Here is a 17,404-nt window from a genome sequence, read left to right as displayed (position 1 = left end):
GACAAGAGTCTTTATGGAAATGTATGTATAAGAGATGTAGATCTTGTATCTCTAACTGTATTTTCCTGGATTGCTTAACGTTGCTTGTTTTTGGGTTTACCTTCCAGAGAACGTGCCTCATGGGCGCTACTTGGTCTGTTCAGTTGGACTGAATTGGCACAAGCTAGACACGAGTCGGGCAGCAAACATAGTCTGCTCAGGTAGACACAACAAACAACACAGTCGAAGGATGCAACGGTTCAGGGAAGGTGACGGCACGCTCAGGAGCAACCTCGGGCAGATTCACGAGGCGCGTTCATGCTAGAGCCGCGATTGGCCTAGCCACCAATGCAACTATCCTAGCTAGGCGCTCCCCAACCTCCTGTGTTCGACAACAAAGCAACAACCTCGTCTCCACCTCCACAGCCGACCAGACCTGTGCGGGATGCTCGTACCAGGTGTCTGCAGCTCCCCAGGCAATCACATCATCAATTGAACTCTCACCCAGGCCGCTCCTTCCAATCCTGACGCTCTTCCCCACCCGGCCGCTGCTTCACGTGTTGTTGTCAGCTCCTGACATCGCGAGCTGAGGCTGAACCACCACCCACCATGGCCAAGGGAGAAATCATCACCATCGGCAGCGCTGCCGCTGCGATCGGCGGCGCCTACAAACTCGGACAATTCTTAATGAAAGCGAAGCACCTCAAGGATGTTGGTCCCTCGAATGCTGTTTACGTGCGCCTGATCGGGCGCGTGCGCTCCGACCTCGACGAAGTGCGACGCCTGCTCTCTGTGCGCGAGGTCCACGACGCGCTCGAGTCCAACATGGACAAGTCCAAGTGGGTGTACGGCTGCATGCGCGATGTGCGCGGCGCCCTGGAAAACATCTCGCCGCACACGGAGCGCGTCGCCTCGGACATTGACGACGGCCGCCGCGTTGGAGTCCGCCACCGCGTCTACTGGCTCCTCAGCGAAAAGGAGAAGCTGGAAAACCGGGAGAAAGAGCTGTTCGTTGCGCACACGAGTCTGTGCGAAGTCATCGGTTACCTGGCCGGACTGGAGCCCGTCAAGGGCGCGCACAAGCCCGAGAAGGAGGAGAAGAAGGAGAAGAAAGAGAAACACGTCGACGTCGACGTCGAAGTCAAGCGCGACGCGCCCCATACCGTTACCGAGCGCATTGTCGACAGGGAAGTCTGGATCGAGCGGGATGCTCCACCCAGGCGTGCTGAGGAGCGCGACATGCACATGGAGCGCAACCACCAAGGCCCTCCTCGCTATGACGAACGCGACGTCCATCACGATGAGCGTGGCCCCCGCTACCACGATGAGCGTGGCCCCCGCTACCACGAGGAGCGTGGCCCCCGCTACCACGAGGAGCGTGACGTCCACATCCATCGTGGCGGCGATCCCCGTTATGAGGAGCGTGACATCCATATCCGCCGTGATGTCGAGCCCCGCTACGACGCCCAGTACGACGACCGCTACGAGCACCACGAACAGCACGAGCACCGCGCCCCCCACCCCGAGGAGAGGCAGCCCCATGGTCGTGCGCCCTTCCCGCAACCTCTGGGTCGCCATTCCGAGACTTTTGAGGACCGTGTCCCCGAGCGCGACACGTGGATGCAGAACCGCCCGCAGTACGCAGAGTACGGCGCCCCGCAACCCATCGGTGCCGCGCAGTTCCATCGTAGGTTCCATGGCGATCCTGGGTTTGGCGACGAAGCGATTATTAATCCGCAAGTAGTCCCGCCGAACCCGGACTACGCACAGCGCGAGGTGAGTCGGAAGCCCTTTTACTGAAACGGGCATTGGCAGGCAGGGAAGAAGATGGGGCTAATCGCTTCGCAGATGTGGATTGAGGAGAAGGAGGATTATCGCTTTGATCAGTATGGAAATCGTTTGCCGGATCGCTTGTTTCAGCCAATCTCTAGGCCGAATCGTACTCGTTTGTAGATGACCCCCGATTGATTGATGGATGCAAGCACGTTGGATGTAATGAGTTTTTTTGTATTTTGTATGCTATGCCCCCAATCCCCGACCATTACTTGTTTACCCAGTACCCCTTATTATAGCTTATCGAAATCTTCTTCTTGCGCAAAATCTTAATCTTGGATGCGTTGTTAATCTGCTTTATTCATATGCGTGATATTTTGAGTATTCGTCCAACCCCTACCTACATCTAACTCATTTCGTCACCACATTACGAATTGCACTGTGTAAGGCGTGCTTAGTCCCACAAGACTGGATTACAGCGCTTGTCGCTGTATTCCTCCCAATACACCTGCCTCGCTCGCAATCTTTTCTTAAACACTCACACATTCCACATCTCTGCGTTCCGCCAGCATGATCATCGCCCGGGACAAAATTAGCCATCTCGACTAGGAAACAATGCGACACGACGATAGCCGACTTAACAAAGGGGCTTTCGAGGGGAAGCGTACAATCGCCCCTCAAACCCAGACAATGGATTCGGTGCCTTTGTTACTTTTCCTCGCGCTCGTGTCCTTGTTGTCCTTTATCTACGTTGCATCTCCATGCGGTCGAGTATCACGGCTTTATTAGCTATTAGAGATGTTCACTGCAGTGGGACCTCGCATCCCTCTTTCTTCTTAGTTATTGTCTGGCCATTAATTCAGCACAGCAGAATTTGCTAATATCACTTAATCAATATGGCGGACATACAGTCAATCCCCACAGACGGGCCTTCATCCCCAATACCAACTGGTCAAACGACGGACCAGACACCAGATCAAAAGGTTGTTGAAGACTGGCTGGAGAACAAACTATACACCGAATATGCGACAATTGAGCCCAAAGCATATTCTCGCAAATTATACGCACTCAGAATGGGCCAATTTCTAGATATCCTGCGCACCGCCGGACCGAAAAGCTGGCTATATGAAGACGCTATCAACATGTCTCTCGCCCTGCTCACCAACATCCCAAGCCGTAGGGACTGCTTCTTCTTGCCTAGTTTCGATGCGCAGATGCTCTGCCAGCTGGGCCTTGGAGTCGTTGGGATTGATGGTCTTTACCCGGAGATTGGACAGAGTCTCAGGGACGCAGACAAGAGGTGGATCATCATCCCTTGCAATGATGGGATGTTGGGAAATCTGTTCGACATACCGGTAGGCGAGGACGGAAAGATTTGGGAAATGGGAAAACAGAGGCCGGCTAAGGAGGATCCACAACACCTAGGAAAACAGCGACCGACAAAAGAGGATCCGAAAAAACAAAACGCGGTGAGGAGGCCTTTGGGTGAGGGCGAGCATTGGGGCTTGATGATTATTGACAAACGCGAGGAAACAGCCCGCTGGCTCGACAGTGCCGTCAGTCTTAAAGAGCAAATCAAAAATGGGAAGAAAGTCACATCCATCTCCGAGATGTTCAACGCAGGCAGGGCTGCGGGAAAGGTGCTGCGTGGTTATGACAAGCTGCTTGGTCGCAAGCCTGGCCAGTTCACAGTAAGCACTATTAAATGGAGTGCGCATCAAACCTACGATAACACGACAGTAGGTGACCGTGGTGCGTGTGGTCCATGGATGTATGCTTGCCTGAAGCATATCTACGAGACACCTGGAGCGTTGGATGATGTTAACGCGCACTTCAAGCGGGGAAGTAGGGTATCAGGAGTATTTGGCAGGGGGGGGAAGGGCTTCAATTCGAAGAGGACGCGGGAGGATATTGTCAAGCAGATCCGTCTCAAGCAAGAAGAAAAGGAGAAGCGAGAAGAACTGGGCCTGGGGTTGAAACCAGAAATCATTAAGATTCTCGGGCTCGGCGTATCGTTGCCAGACTTGTTTGCAGCTGTCAAACGACATCAATCCGTTCAAGAGGAAGAAGTTGAGGATGAGGGTCTTGCGCTAAAACTGCAGCAAGCGCATGATAAGCTCCAAGAGTATCAACCGCAATGGCAGGCGGCACTTGCAGAGGGTGTATTCGACGGGGATCTATCGGGCTACGTAAAGATGTTGAAGGTGCAGGAACAAATACTGGGAGATGCAGAGCATAATGGGGACAGCGAGGAAACTCCGATCACATACACAAGGGTGAGTATTGGAGATGTTTTATACGTCGTCCCCAATGATGACGAACAGTTCTGGGAGACACAAGACGAAAGCTGGTCAGATGATGATATACCAGATTTTGCGCGCATGCCGAAGAAGGAGTTGCGGGAGTGGGAAGCGCTGCACCCAAAGATCGCAAAAGCAAAGGGGAAACGAGGCGAGGGACATACACATGCCACATCACGCGCTATGTTGCAAGCAAAGTTCAAGGAGACTTTCCTGAGGGAGCCGGATGCGAATTTCCGCGACGTGTGGGTTCGTGATCATACGGTCTTTGATAAACACATAACCTATACTGTCCCGCAGATCAGGTATGAGATTATGAATAAGTATGAACCCAAGACGCTCGAGCGGCTCGAGAAGTACGCACAGTCGGCCACCAGCACGGGTTCCGGGACTGTGATCAACCACGCGACGACCACGCCGCCGCCTCGAACCCATCAGAGCGCGATTATCCACCCCCACGATATCGACATGGTACCCAGAGACTTTGCCGACGAGCAAGAAGTCGACGAGCCCGCCCTCGCGAAATGGAAAGAAGCCAATGAACACCACTTTGAGGAAATGAAACTTCGTGAAGAAGGGACAGGGGACCACATTTCATTCCGAGCCGCGCTTCAAGCACTATCTGGGTCGAGTTTTACCGATGAATCTGACGCACGACTACGAACGATTTGGATCCGGGATGGATTTGCTCTGGATGAGGGGTTTAGGGCGCAGGATGTTGCGGATCTGGATTTTGCGGCGATGAGGATCAGGCTGTGGGATGTTTATGAGAGGTTCAGGTTGGACGGGTCTGAAGGGTTGCCGGATTCAGATTCAGATTCAGATGGTGACGGTGATGACAGTAATGACGATGTCGATGTCGATTCACCCGAGGAAGACAGCCCTGATGCGAACCCAAAGAAAGGAGAGGGCAGTAAAAAGCGACCGTATGAGCCCGAGGAGGGGGAAGAAGAAGATGGGCATACTACCAAGAAACAGAAACACGGTGATGAATCCGAACAGTCGCATACGAACGGACCCAAAACCAAGGAGAAGAAACGGGTGGTCGCATACCCTAAAGGCTTCACAAAGAACACACTACCCGAGCTTGCGAGCCTGCAAAGCAAACAGCTCCCAATCTTGATGACAGTCAACAAAGACTTATTTGATGGCCACTCGACGAGTTGATCCCTACTGGAAAAGCTGGGCAGTTCATGTTGGTTGGCATGTGGCGGCTATGGGAAGAAAGACAAAGACTGTACAAGTACACAAGGGGTATTGTTCTAACAAAGCAGATTTTGACGTTGGGATCAAGGCTCAAAGTAGAGCAGCATAACTTGTTCTTCAACATTACATAGTTCTAATTATACTGGTGGGGTTTCAAACATGTTCTTCTGAAGTTGTTTTATTCCTCTCCCTCTGCATTGAAGACATTAGTAATAGTTGTAGTCCTCTTGCTAAGGAGAGCAATGTAGTAGAAGATAAAAGCAACCAATTGGACATGTTCTCTTGCAGGCTAGCCCTGGAGAAACTTCGTTGTCGTTATATGTGAGACGTAGCAAGCTTGTCAAGTCGGAAGAGCTGGGCGTTAAAGAAAGCCCTGTCAGTCTTGTGGACTTGTGCACCCCAAATCTCTTGTCAAGCTCAAGGCGCCGCAAGACATCTCCATCTTCTGGGTAGAAGGCATCACTGTCGCGCCAAGTGTTACCCTCCGTTTCCTCCCACCATCTAACTAGGTCCTTAGAAATCTCACTGGAGATATCTAAAGTACTACACTAGTACTAGCGGTTACTTGCGTTAATCCTTTGCTCGTTAGTTTACTGCAAGACGCAGCGTAGGAACTCCTGGGCTGCCTTAATAGGGTCGTGTTGTCGGTTAGCCATGATATTGGTTGTGGAGAAAGATGAGATGGATGGATGGATGAAGGTTTTAACTCTTGAGAAGAGTTTTCCCGACTTAACCACGGTTCGCGACCCAAGGCTGAACTAAACTTCAATCACTGCCTAGCTCTCAAACACGCGTCTGCATTAGTACATTTAGCAACTAGTTGTTAAGAGATAGCTTATCAGCCCTCTAGTATTATTATAGTATATCCTTACTAATGTTTATTGTGTGCAAAGGGGCTGGATATCAGCTTCTACACTAAGTTACTATACTAGAGTCTTACTGTGTTGCGTCCATCTGCTTATGCAACAGGCATGAATACGCTAAAAACCCAATATAATGCCTAGATTTTAAGCTGTATACGCCTTGCGTACATCTTAACAAATTGCAATTGTATAGTTTTGCAGCTTGTAGGGGCTACAAAGAATGTAACTTACTTCCTGCTTTTGCAGTTAATTAAGAGGCAAGAAGTGTAAGAACTGGATCTGCAATTTTTTTGAAAATCATACCTAGATTTGTGCAACTAGATCTTCGAAACAAATTCAAGACCAAGAAAAGGACCATCTGATTCGCTCACTGTCCGCACAGGATGACAATTTGTCTCCAAGCACAAGTATTGCGCATTCACTACAAGTGACCAATTAATCAATAAAAGCTTTGATTTGACCGAAGCTATAAACCAGTCCAAGCAGCAGACCCCTTCGTCCAACCACGAGAACAAGAAGCAAAGATAAATTCACACCATGAGCCTCAGCATAGCACACGGCAGAAACAAGGACTCCCAGTAAACCCCCACTCTCGAACCGCGAGAGGTAACTCCATCCAGCGCCACGCCCAAAGCACAATCTAACAAGACAACTTTTCAACCCAGCACAACAAGCCTACGCATCCTGCATCGAAGCCACATGTTTCTCCTCGGCCTCACTCTGTCTCGCGACAGCAAAACTCTTGCGAACCTCCATATCCGCCCTCGTCTTCGTCATGAGCGCATCGCGAATATCCTGTTTCGAGCGGCCCTGCCAGTCCTCGAAGTTCTTCTGGCTGAGGGGCCAGATGGGCATATTGGTGGGTCTCTTCATGAAGGTGTTTGTGGTGGGGGCGGGCTGTGCGGTGATGGTGTCAATGTCCATTTCGAGTTCCTCGCAGTAGGCTTCGAGGGGGAGGTCGTTGACGTCGTTGCCGAAGGGGTTTTCGATTTCGCGCCCGATGGCTGCGAGCCCGATGATGATGTAGGCGGCGAAAATGCACCCGGGGATTGTGATCCAGCGGAGGTCGTCCCAGAGTTGGAAGGGTAGCATCATTACGTAGACCCAGGTGATTTGCGAGATGGCGATGGAGTAGGCGATGGGGAGGGGGGTTTGGAGTACGCGATCCATCCCGATGAGGACTTCGTTGAGCTGGACAATGCTGGTGACTGTGATGTGTTAGTCTGAGCAAGTGATTTATGGGAAAGTGTGGCGACTTACTGGCTTGGTTTTGGTACAGACCGATGTTGAGCGTGTCGTTGCTGATGAGGCTGTGCACATACATGGACAGATGGTTCAGGATCTCGAGAGGCAGGTTACCAAGGGGCTTCTTGGAGCGCTTGATCCTCTTGCGGGGGTTCGACTCGGCAAACGTAACACCGAGGTACTCCCCGACTGCCTTCGCCTTGCCAGACTCTTTGGGCTTGGGGATGTCGATTTCTGCTGCTTTGGCGAACGTGTCCAGGTACTCGACGCGATCATAGAGATCAGGGTAGTTGATACCAGGCTCAAAACGGACCTTGTGCTTGAGAGCGGAAGCGTATGCGTTGATCAGATTCATCGCGGACCTGCATTCCATATATTAGCAAAAGGGTCTTGATCCTGTTGAAATCAAACACTTACAGCTTAGCAAGCAGATCCTCCTTGCCCAACTCGCCATCACGCTCAGAAGCGTGAATCCAGATTGTGCGTGCCAAGTTCTGGCTGAGGAAGATCAACTGACTCCAGTATTTTCTCCCCTCGGTGTAACGCTCGTATGCGGAACTCGTGCGGAAAGAGATGGCAAGACCAACGACGAAACCCAAAACAGTGAGCAAAAGGTTGTTGACTTTGAGCTCTGTGCCGCTGAACTCCGAAATGCAGGTAATGGCCGTTGACCAAAGAGCCACGACTGTCAAGGGGACGATCATCTTGGGGAAGACGGAGCCGTGCATGCGCAAGAAGAAGGGCCATTTTGAGTGCTTAGAGATATCGCGAGGACCAACCTGCTGCTGTTAGAAGTCTGCTGTGTGGTTATATCTTGAAATGTAACATACAAAGTAGTCATGCCCTTCTAAACTCTTCACTGTGTGCCTTCGGGAGACTGGCTTGTATGTGACTGTCCGGTGTCGCCACGAACGGGGGGACAGGGGAGCATCGTCATTATCCCGGTTGCTTCCGCTGGTACTTGGGATCTCGATTTCGGGGCGAAGAGTCCGGTTGCTGGTGGTGATGGAGGACGCCATTTCGAAGTCGTCGTGTGGCATATGGGGTGAAGCAACAACTGTCCAGCAGTATGTATAGTGGTGTGACAAGTATCCGAAAACGACAGACTATTGGTAGAGGTCGGAATCGACAAGACGGGATAAGATGTGTATGTGTATATGAACTCTGAGCAGTATAACGACAGTGCGGAAAGTCAAGGAAAGAGGATGATGCCAACAGCAAACCAAACACAATCGAACAACCGATTTCACAAAGGCAGCAGGGCCCATGCTATATATGTAACGCGCGGTCCCTGGCAAGCACAGCACAAAAATTCCTCGACACATGTCCCCGGCGACTCGCTCGCGGCCCACGGGGTGTCCCGCTCGTGTCACTGATACAGATCGGGATGTGGCAGCCAAGGGTCAAACGGTGTCGTAAGCGGCCCCTGCATGCCAACCCATCTTCCCCTGAAGAGGGCGTCGCGGTCTGGCCAATTGCCGGTGGAGACGTTCAAGCCCTGCGACAAATGATGAAGGAGGCGCTTTACGAGGCGGCAAGGGCTTGCACTGCATGAAACATATGCGCGCCCCGCCAAGGCCGGGTTAGTTGTGCTCGTTGGTATAGAATTTGCTAGGTAGGAAGTATATTTAGCTGCCAACGACGTTGCTCGCCACTCTGCTAGCGAAAGCATCGGTCGCCGCGATACGGGATAGGGACCAATTTTTTGACAATTAGAGTACCAAATTTGCTGAACGAGGCGAAGCAAAGTGTGCATAAAAATGTTGAAAAACGCGTAGGCGTTGAATTAGCTGACCGATCGGTGCGGGTGGCGGCGTGTGCGTGCCGAGTCGGAGGCGGCGGCGGCGGCTGGAAATGGCTTTGTTGGCCGCGGAATTAAGCCAAGGAATATAAAAAAGGCGCGGCCTCGGGAAGGAAAACGCTTGGCTGGAGATCGTGGAGCTCTTTCGGAAGACTACCGTACCTATTTTGCGAGCGACACGTCTTTCGCCTCGGGGTCTAGAAACTGCTCGGCAAGAGAAGAACACTCGTTCGACTTCGGTAGAGAGGCCGGGGCGATCAGGGGGAGGAGTGCAGACGACCAAAACGTTCAGCGACTCTGTCCAAGACATCGATGCATGACTCGCCACACGACTTCCTCTCCAGGGGAAATGTTCGCGTGCAGCCGAGACGTTGTGGAAATGAAGCAAGGGATGGCCCTGCAGCTGTGAAAGGTAACTCGTCGCGCAAGCACCTCAGCATTCTCGATGAAACATGAAGAAAAAATACTATAACCTTCTGCTGACCGCTCATTGATTGGAGACGAAGGTGCATATATTGTCAGACTAGGATTCGCTCATGTATATTTCTCTATCAACCAGCCTCTACAGGTTTCAATCTAATCGTTTCAAGATCACCGTCTTACCTATTACATCTACGCATGTAATCTAGAAGGCGTCCCGAGGGACTGCTCATCGACAGCTGTCGATTTTTGATTAATGTCTCTTGCCAGCCTTGCTATTCGTCGCTTGGAACGAAATTCCAAGTCCATGTGGAAATTTGTCTATTCAACAGTCAACCCCGCTCAAGGCGTAGACTACATCGAGTAGTAGTTTGGGATTTTCTTCACAAGCAAAAGATGATGATGGCTTTTTGCATAACTGTTGTAGAAGCACTGTTGCTATTGCTGCTGTTGGTGTTTATTTGCAGTAGATATGCTACGCACCACTCCACACCTCGCCGCCATGTCTCACAGGCACAATCCACACAACACAATATTTACTTCAAACCTACCACCCAACCCTCGCAGCAATCCTCCTCCTCTCCGCCTGCCCCCTCTCCAACTCCCCACGAATCTCCCTCCACCTCCCCCCCTCCCCATCAACACAAACCCTCACCCTCCCAATCCGCTCAAGTAACACCCCATAGAACCCCCCCTTAAACTCATCGCCCGCCCAGATCTTATTCCACACGTCGACCAGCTCACGCGCCACAGATTGCGGATGCACCATACCCTCACCGGGGGCATTCGCAGGAAAATCTTCCTTTAGAAACTTTGCGGAACACGGCGGAATGACATTCAGCACGAGGTCGTCGATAAGAATATGTGACGTCTGCGCGGATGGCGGACACATGGTGCGATCGCGGTCGAAGAGGCGTTTCAGCGCGGCGCAAACCGCCCACGACGTGCGCTCAGGCCCGGCGTGATTGCCGAGCCACTTCGCGCTGCGGTCACCAGAGAGGCGGATGTCGATGCATAGGAGCTGGATAGTCGTTGTAGTAGCAGAACTCGGATTCGTCTTACCCAGCACTCTATGCGGGGCGGTGAGATACCTGTACCCGCCCATCATCCTATCCGTCCACGTTGGCGTCTTGCCCTCCACAGCCAAACATCGCGCTGTTTTGACCAGCGGGATGGAAAGCCACGTGAAATAGTGGAAGCTCTCGTCGTGGGCGAGGCAGTCTAGGGTAGCGGCTAGGAGGCTTTTTCTCCGTGCGCGCTCGATGGCTTGGGTCATTTCGTCGTGGACTTGTCGGCTGCTTACTAGGAAGCTTGCGCATGTGTTTGGGGCGGCACTGAGGGAGAAGGTACAGCCCCATTCGCCGCGGTGGATGCTGCTCGGCTCCCAGACACGCGTCCAGTTGGATATGGATTGCGTGTCGTGGAGTGTGGGCTTGGGCCGCGTGTTGGTGAGGAGCGCGGTGTATACCATATCCCGTAGCTCGCGGGGGAGTGAAAGGAAGCCCGGCATGCTAGATGGTGGTTGCTTGCTTTCGTGTAGAAATGCAAGACCGGTATTCCGATTTCGACAGTCTCTAAGACTATGACTTCTCGTCCGAGTAAACCGCAGAATAGTATATCGCTGTGCTCGTCAAACACATCGGTCGGTGTTGATAATGCCGCGTGACCTGGCTTGGTCTGCTTGGACCACTCCCCACCCCGAAGAAAGATTACCGCGATCTTAGATAATAGAACCGAGTCTACATACTCCTCGTCCGCTCTTCCCTTCTTTTCCTTCTCGCTCTTACGTGCCTCAACGTTACACGCAAGCGCATACGCGTCTCAAGAACCGATATCGGGAAAGCTAACAACTGCGAAAGATCATCAGAATACTACGAAGAGTGGTCAGAATGTTGGACTAAGAGTGATGATGGGAAGCTGATGGATACATGGATCCGAATGTAGTAAGCAGGACAGAAAATCGTCATGTCGTCATGCTCAACGGTCCGATCCAGTCAGTCCGATCGCGATGCGCTCGACACGTCGCATGTATCAATGAACCTTAACTGCACTCCAAAATACTTGCTTCGTCGAATGTGAACTCAATTCAAGTCCACGTGATTGTGGCATTTCTTGAAGCACTCAGTAAAAAATGGTAATAGTTGTAGAGGGGTGAAGCAACATCTGATTATATCTCACATTTCAACGCTATCATACAATTCATCTCCTCCATATGCTGTGACAGCAATCATGACATGGCGCTCCTGCCTCCTCGTGGAGGACTCGTTAATGACGACATTGAGAAAAGTCGTACATGGGTAATAAAACAAACGCTAACAGAGAAGAGAAGGCCGTAGAAGAGAGGTATAGGTACAAGATGATCAAACACATGGACAGAAAATGTACAAGTCTAGAGACTCCCAACCGAGACCATGATCGTGACCAAATGCAAGACGCCTGCTTTTTGACCAAGAAAACAAACACCAAGAGGAATAACGAAACGAAGATTCAGAGATCAAAGCATCTATGGCTTCTTCTCACCCTCCTCCTCAGGCTTGGGCTGCTCGCTCTGGTTCTGGCTCTCGTTGCGGGCCTTGTGCATCTGGTCGAAGAGGCTCAAGCTGGCGTTCTGGAGCTCGTCGGTCTTCTCCTTGATCTCAGCAGCGGTGGCGCTGCCCTCACCAGCCTGGCTCTGGGAGATGAACTCGCGCATAGCGGAGATCTTCTCCTTGATCTTCTCAGCCTCGGTCTTGTCGAGGCGGTCCTCGAACTCCTTGAGGGCCTTCTCAGTGTCGTTGACAACGCTGTCAGCGCGGTTGGCAGCCTCAATGGCGTTCTTGCGCTCCTTGTCGGACTCAGCGTACTGCTCCGAATCGCGAACCATGTTCTCAATCTCGGAATCGGAGAGACCGGAGCCGGAGGCAATGGTGATAGACTGGTCCTTGTTGGTGGACTTGTCCTTGGCGTGAACGTGGACAATGGAGTCAGCGTCAATGTCGAAGGTGACCTCGACCTGGGGAACACCACGGTGAGCAGGGGGGATGCCAACAAGCTGGAAGTTGCCTAGAAGCTTGTTGTCACGGACGAGCTCACGCTCTCCCTGGTAAACCTTGATCTCGACAGCGCTCTGGAAGTCAGCGGCAGTGGAGAAGACCTGGGACTTCTTGGTGGGGATAGTGGTGTTGCGGTTGATCAGACGGGTGAAAACACCACCGAGAGTCTCGATACCAAGGGACAGAGGAGTGACATCGAGCAGGAGGAGGTCGGTAACCTCACCAGCCAAAACAGCACCCTGGATAGCAGCACCAATAGCGACGGCCTCGTCGGGGTTAACAGACTTGGCAGGGTCACGGCCAAAGATGCTCTTGACGGACTCGGTGACCTTGGGCATACGGGTCATGCCACCAACGAGAATGACCTCGTTGATGTCCTTGGCCTGGAGGTTGGCGTCCTTGAGAGCCTTGCGGACGGGGTCGACGGTCCTGCTGATGAGCGGGTCCATCATCTTCTCGAGCTGGGAGCGGGTGAGCTTGGTGTTGATGTGCTTGGGTCCAGATGCGTCGGCAGTGATGAAGGGCAGGTTGATGTCGGTCTGGGCAGAGGAAGACAGCTCAATCTTGGCCTTCTCAGCAGCCTCACGGATACGCTGGATAGCCATGCGGTCGCTGTTTAGGTCGATGCCCTGCTCCTTCTTGAACTGCTGGACGAGGTGGCGGACGAGGGTGATGTCGAAGTCTTCTCCGCCGAGATGAGTATCACCGTTGGTGGACTTGACCTCGAAGACACCGCTCTGAATCTCGAGAATGGAGATATCGAAAGTACCACCTCCCAAATCGTAGACAGCAACAACGTTGTCGGTGGCCTTGTCAAGACCGTAGGCGAGGGCGGCGGCAGTAGGCTCGTTGACGACACGGAGGACGTTCAGACCGGCGATTTGACCGGCGTCCTTGGTGGCCTGACGCTGAGAGTCGTTGAAGTAGGCGGGGACAGTGACGACGGCGTTCTTGACGCTCTTGCCCATGAAGGACTCGGCGGTCTCCTTCATCTTGCCGAGGACGAAGCCACCGACCTGCGAGGGCGAGTACTTCTGGCCCTGGGCCTCGAGCCAGGCATCGCCGTTGGTGTGCTGGACGATCTTGTAGGGCACCTGCTGGATGTCCTTCTGGACCTCACTGTCGGTGAACTTGCGGCCGATGAGACGCTTGGTCGCGAAGAGCGTGTTTTCGGGGTTGACGACGGCCTGGCGCTTGGCGGCAATACCGACAAGGCGCTCGCCTTCTTTTGTGAAGCCAACGACGGATGGTGTTGTGCGGCCACCTGGGGGTGGTGTTAGCATAGGCGTCTGGTGGGGGGATGGACGGTGCACGTACCCTCGGAGTTCTCAATGATGCGCGGTGTCTTGCCCTCCATGACGGCGACGGCCGAGTTGGTTGTACCCAAATCGATACCGATGACGGAGCCCTGGACCTTCTCGTCGGCGTATCCTCGCACGAGCTTGGAGGCCATGGCGGGCCTGAAGGCGGGCGCACGCTGGGCAGCTGAAGCCGCACGCGGCAACTGATGACGGAATTAGTTTTTGGTCGAGTAGGTCTTGAATGTGCACAACTCACAGCGCGTGATAATCTTGAGGACAGCATTGTCAATGTGTGTTAGGTGCTGCTGAGGGAGATGGAGCAACAGGCAAAAAGACTGGGGAGGCAATTGATGGGAGGGAGGATGGTTATATGATGGCGATGAACGGAGCTTTGACAAAAGAGAAATTTTGGGAGAAACTTCTAGCAACCAGGCTTGGCGGACCAGTCCAGAGTCGCCGCCCGAGGTCCCGCGAGCCGAGTCTGTGCTTATACACGGAGGGGCAATGGACGATGCAATGCGGCTCGCTGCTGCAGACAGGGAGGCGATTTTGAATCTGCTACCGAATGCCTGGATGACGCGTTGATGGTTGTGACAGAGGGCCGTTGCGGAAATGGCCTTGGCAGACGCATTGCCTGGAGCTTGCGTGTGGGGAAATGCTCAGAGCATCTTGAAGCTGTGCCACGACGCTGCTGTCCCTGCCCACCTGTTCGCCTCGCCGTTGCTCCCCTCGTAGAAGAAGACGCGCTTTACCCGTTGACAACTGTCTTTCCACCGTGTTGGCCCACTATTCGCCTCCAACCTAGGATTCAAGCATCAGATTGGACCCTCGTGACGTCGCATAGCCTCACGCACTGCACCACCACGCAGAGACATGCACATCTGGCCGACCTGATCGCAAACCATGGCCGTCGACGACTTTCTGTTTGCGCCCCTGTTGGAACATGTCGCCATGCACAGACTGACTTGAGCAGGAGTCGAGACACGGACGCCCTTGTGTTGCCTTCCAAGTCGTACTATCCCACCAAGATCCCTATCGCGTGAGACTCTCGCCGTAAAGTGCTTCTGGATGGTGTGCTGACAGACGCAGACACTACCAGCTACGCCACTTCATCAGCTCCCCCGAGCCCGACCTCGTCTACTATGCAAGCGGCGCCGACATCTACTGCCTCAATGCAGCCACACGGACACAGGCGCACGTAACGACTCTGCCTTGGGAGGCGCGCTGCACTGCGTCAGGTCACGGCTATGTGTGTGTTGGCGGGGCAGACCACGGCAACTTTGCCGCCATCAAGCTCACTGGCTATCCTCCCACCGACTCGGCTGACGTCGACGCTTCGCTGCCTCTGGACTTTGAACACCGTCTGCCTCGACCGCCCGTGCTAGGCGCTGCACATCGCATACGCCTCGAGAAGATTGGCGAAGACATTGTCAACTCCATAACAATACACAAGTTCTCCACCGACGACTATGGCCGTGATGAAGTGGTGGCTGTCCTCACCAACAACGACAAGACCGTGCGTGTATACTCTTTGATCCAGAACCTGGAGTTGACCGTGCTGGATCTACCCTTTGCCATGAACCATGCCTCGATCTCCCCCGATGGACAGTATCTGGTTGCCGTGGGCGACTCCCCCGCGGGCTTCTTCTACGAACGGACCAAAACACAGCAGAGGTCCAGCAGCGCGAAGATGCCAGAAGGGCCAACTCAATACACACCCCCAGAGTGGCAACTGCTTGAGCAGATAAGCCTCTACCGCCCGGCGAACACGACCTGTGACGGTTACTTCACAACAGCATGGTCGCCCGCAGGCCGTCTTTGCGCGTTGGGATCCGAGTGTGGGTACATCACCGTCTTTGACATGGATCTGCTGAGACTGGTCGAGTATGGCGAAGATGCAATTGTACAGCTGATCAGCTCGACAAGGCCAGATGTGCTGGCCGGCGCTGGTGCAGTGAGGACCATGTATTTCTCACCAGCTCCTTGGGATCTCCTCGTCTGGAGCGAGGACCAAGGTAGAGTATGTGTAGCTGATCTCCGTTCGGGGTTGAAAGTGAAGCAAGTCCTCGGTCTGGACCCGAAAGAGGAGGGTATAGAGAAAGTTGAAATAGCCGACTTTGAGTTGACACTCAGTCCAGAGATGCATGAGCTGCGTAGGGAAGCAGACTTCATCCGCAGATATCGTCGTGCTCTGGACTCGGAAGGCACTGCGGCGGCCGTGAATGCTGCTAATGAGTACTTCGAGGCCGACACTGAGCGGCAAAGAGCCCATCGCCGGTTAGGAGTAGTTGAATCAGACAACGACCCACATGGCTTGACAGCCCACGAACGACAGGTCCTCGAGGCGCTGCGGACAACTAGACAACGCGAGGAAGCCTACGAGCAGGGCGTCACACCCCGCAGTATCAACTACACTACTTCGCGGTATAGCGATTCTACACGGTATGACACTTGGTTCCGGTTGACTTGCAGCGTCATGCTGACAACTATTTAGAGAAGCCAATCGTCGCGACCTTCCCCCTTCTATGCAGACATCCGATTACCACATGTCGGATCGATTCCGCCAACTAAACCGTTCCATCGCAGAAAGAACGGCACCACGTCGGCAGGCATCCATCGTTGTCTCTATCAACGAAGGCACAGTCAACGCCCCAAGCAACTTCCAAACAAACATCACCGATGCCGTCACCACACGCTCGCCAAACACCATCCCCGTGCACGCCCGTCGGGTGGCTAATGAGATCATGACGTCCACAGACGACGCCTGGCGCACCATTGAGGAAGCCCTGGCCAACCAAACGCGAATCAGCAACACCGCCCGCACCGCCACGTCTAACACCAACAACGCCACAAGCAGCAGCAGCAGTAACCCCACCGCTCCAGAGCTTCGCACTGAGCTTCGCCGTCTCCGCCAACTAACACAGATGCGCGAGCGTCTGAGGAGCGCGCGTGCAAGCCAGCCTCTAACTGAAACGTACGAGTTCAATCTTGGTCTGGGGCGGCCGAGTCGCACAATGCACCATGATCCAAGCCAGGGTGTGCGTACGGCGGGGCTCGCGATGAGCCAGGATGGGCGGACGCTGTATTGTGGGACGGAGGAAGGAATCTTTGAGTTCAAGATCAATATGCACGCCAGGAAGGGGTGTCCTGCTATCACGCTGAGATGAGATGGGGCAGCCTTAGGGAGGACTTTGGGTCAGATTGGGGGTGTTCTCTTCGATGTTGTGTTTGTACGACTACTTGATTCATGCCTCTGGGTTGCGTGTAACGGCGTCTGTGTTAGCGAGCATGTCGGCGTATTGTGGGTTGGGACTGGTACATCAAAATAGGGTAATGTTTCTAGTATAGGGACGGTGGCATACCCAAATATTTGGTATTCAAATCGATCATAGGAAATGGAAAAGTCTGTTTAATTAGGTGGTGTTGTTTCCTTGTCACAGCGCACCTGTGTTTGGATGGTTTGGGTGAATCTGGGGTAAAGGAA

At 53.2% G+C, this 17,404-nt stretch overlaps 6 protein-coding genes across 6 annotated transcripts; 3 read left to right on the top strand and 3 right to left on the bottom strand.

The window, feature by feature from the left end:
* Positions 1-372: 372 nt before the first annotated feature.
* On the top strand, positions 373-1,935 carry P153DRAFT_426122 (uncharacterized protein; the record flags this gene model as incomplete). Its single annotated transcript, XM_033672589.1, has 2 exons — positions 373-1,755; positions 1,828-1,935. Exons 1-2 carry the CDS (start codon positions 589-591, stop codon positions 1,930-1,932), a joined length of 1,272 nt encoding a protein of 423 aa, XP_033519516.1. The 5' UTR covers positions 373-588.
* Positions 1,936-2,648: 713 nt separating this feature from the next.
* On the top strand, positions 2,649-5,219 carry P153DRAFT_360728 (uncharacterized protein; the record flags this gene model as incomplete). Its single annotated transcript, XM_033666936.1, has 1 exon — positions 2,649-5,219. One exon carries the CDS (start codon positions 2,649-2,651, stop codon positions 5,217-5,219), a length of 2,571 nt encoding a protein of 856 aa, XP_033519515.1.
* A 1,577-nt stretch (positions 5,220-6,796) lies between these two features.
* Positions 6,797-8,385, bottom strand: P153DRAFT_301131 (UPF0187-domain-containing protein; the record flags this gene model as incomplete). Its single annotated transcript, XM_033664366.1, has 4 exons — positions 6,797-7,329; positions 7,382-7,728; positions 7,784-8,145; positions 8,197-8,385. 4 exons carry the CDS (start codon positions 8,383-8,385, stop codon positions 6,797-6,799), a joined length of 1,431 nt encoding a protein of 476 aa, XP_033519514.1.
* A 2,097-nt stretch (positions 8,386-10,482) lies between these two features.
* P153DRAFT_254883 (uncharacterized protein) lies at positions 10,483-11,097 on the bottom strand (the record flags this gene model as incomplete). Its single annotated transcript, XM_033662765.1, has 1 exon — positions 10,483-11,097. A coding segment is annotated over one exon (615 nt), but the record flags the coding sequence as incomplete, so codon positions are not given.
* A 603-nt stretch (positions 11,098-11,700) lies between these two features.
* P153DRAFT_120886 (mitochondrial heat shock protein-like protein) lies at positions 11,701-14,229 on the bottom strand. The gene is made up of 2 exons (XM_033661975.1): positions 14,177-14,229; positions 11,701-14,123 (listed from the first exon to the last, which is right to left on the bottom strand). Exon 2 carries the CDS (start codon positions 13,900-13,902, stop codon positions 12,091-12,093), a length of 1,812 nt encoding a protein of 603 aa, XP_033519512.1. The 5' UTR covers positions 13,903-14,123; positions 14,177-14,229; the 3' UTR covers positions 11,701-12,090.
* Positions 14,230-14,429: 200 nt separating this feature from the next.
* Positions 14,430-17,331, top strand: P153DRAFT_434794 (uncharacterized protein). The gene is made up of 4 exons (XM_033673106.1): positions 14,430-14,843; positions 14,894-14,959; positions 15,010-16,362; positions 16,415-17,331. The coding sequence occupies exons 1-4, from the start codon at positions 14,824-14,826 to the stop codon at positions 17,085-17,087; spliced, it is 2,112 nt and encodes a 703-aa protein (XP_033519511.1). The 5' UTR covers positions 14,430-14,823; the 3' UTR covers positions 17,088-17,331.
* The last annotated feature ends 73 nt before the right edge of the window (positions 17,332-17,404 follow it).

The sequence above is a fragment of the Dothidotthia symphoricarpi genome, assembly GCF_010015815.1.
Source record: "Dothidotthia symphoricarpi CBS 119687 unplaced genomic scaffold P153scaffold_21, whole genome shotgun sequence".
NCBI classification, from domain to species: Eukaryota; Fungi; Ascomycota; class Dothideomycetes; order Pleosporales; family Dothidotthiaceae; genus Dothidotthia; species Dothidotthia symphoricarpi.
Note: the sequence above shows the minus strand (reverse complement) of the source record. Positions and strands in the feature narration are given on the sequence as shown.

Coding starts and splice junctions, on each gene's coding strand:
- P153DRAFT_120886 (XM_033661975.1), bottom strand. CDS start 13,902: ATGCTAACACCACCCCCAGGTGGCCGCACAACACCATCCGTCGTTGGC.
- P153DRAFT_434794 (XM_033673106.1), top strand. CDS start 14,824: ATGGCCGTCGACGACTTTCT. Junction 14,844..14,893: donor ATGGCCGTCGACGACTTTCT/GTTTGCGCCCCT, acceptor TGACTTGAGCAG/GAGTCGAGACACGGACGCCC. Junction 16,363..16,414: donor CGGTATAGCGATTCTACACG/GTATGACACTTG, acceptor ACAACTATTTAG/AGAAGCCAATCGTCGCGACC.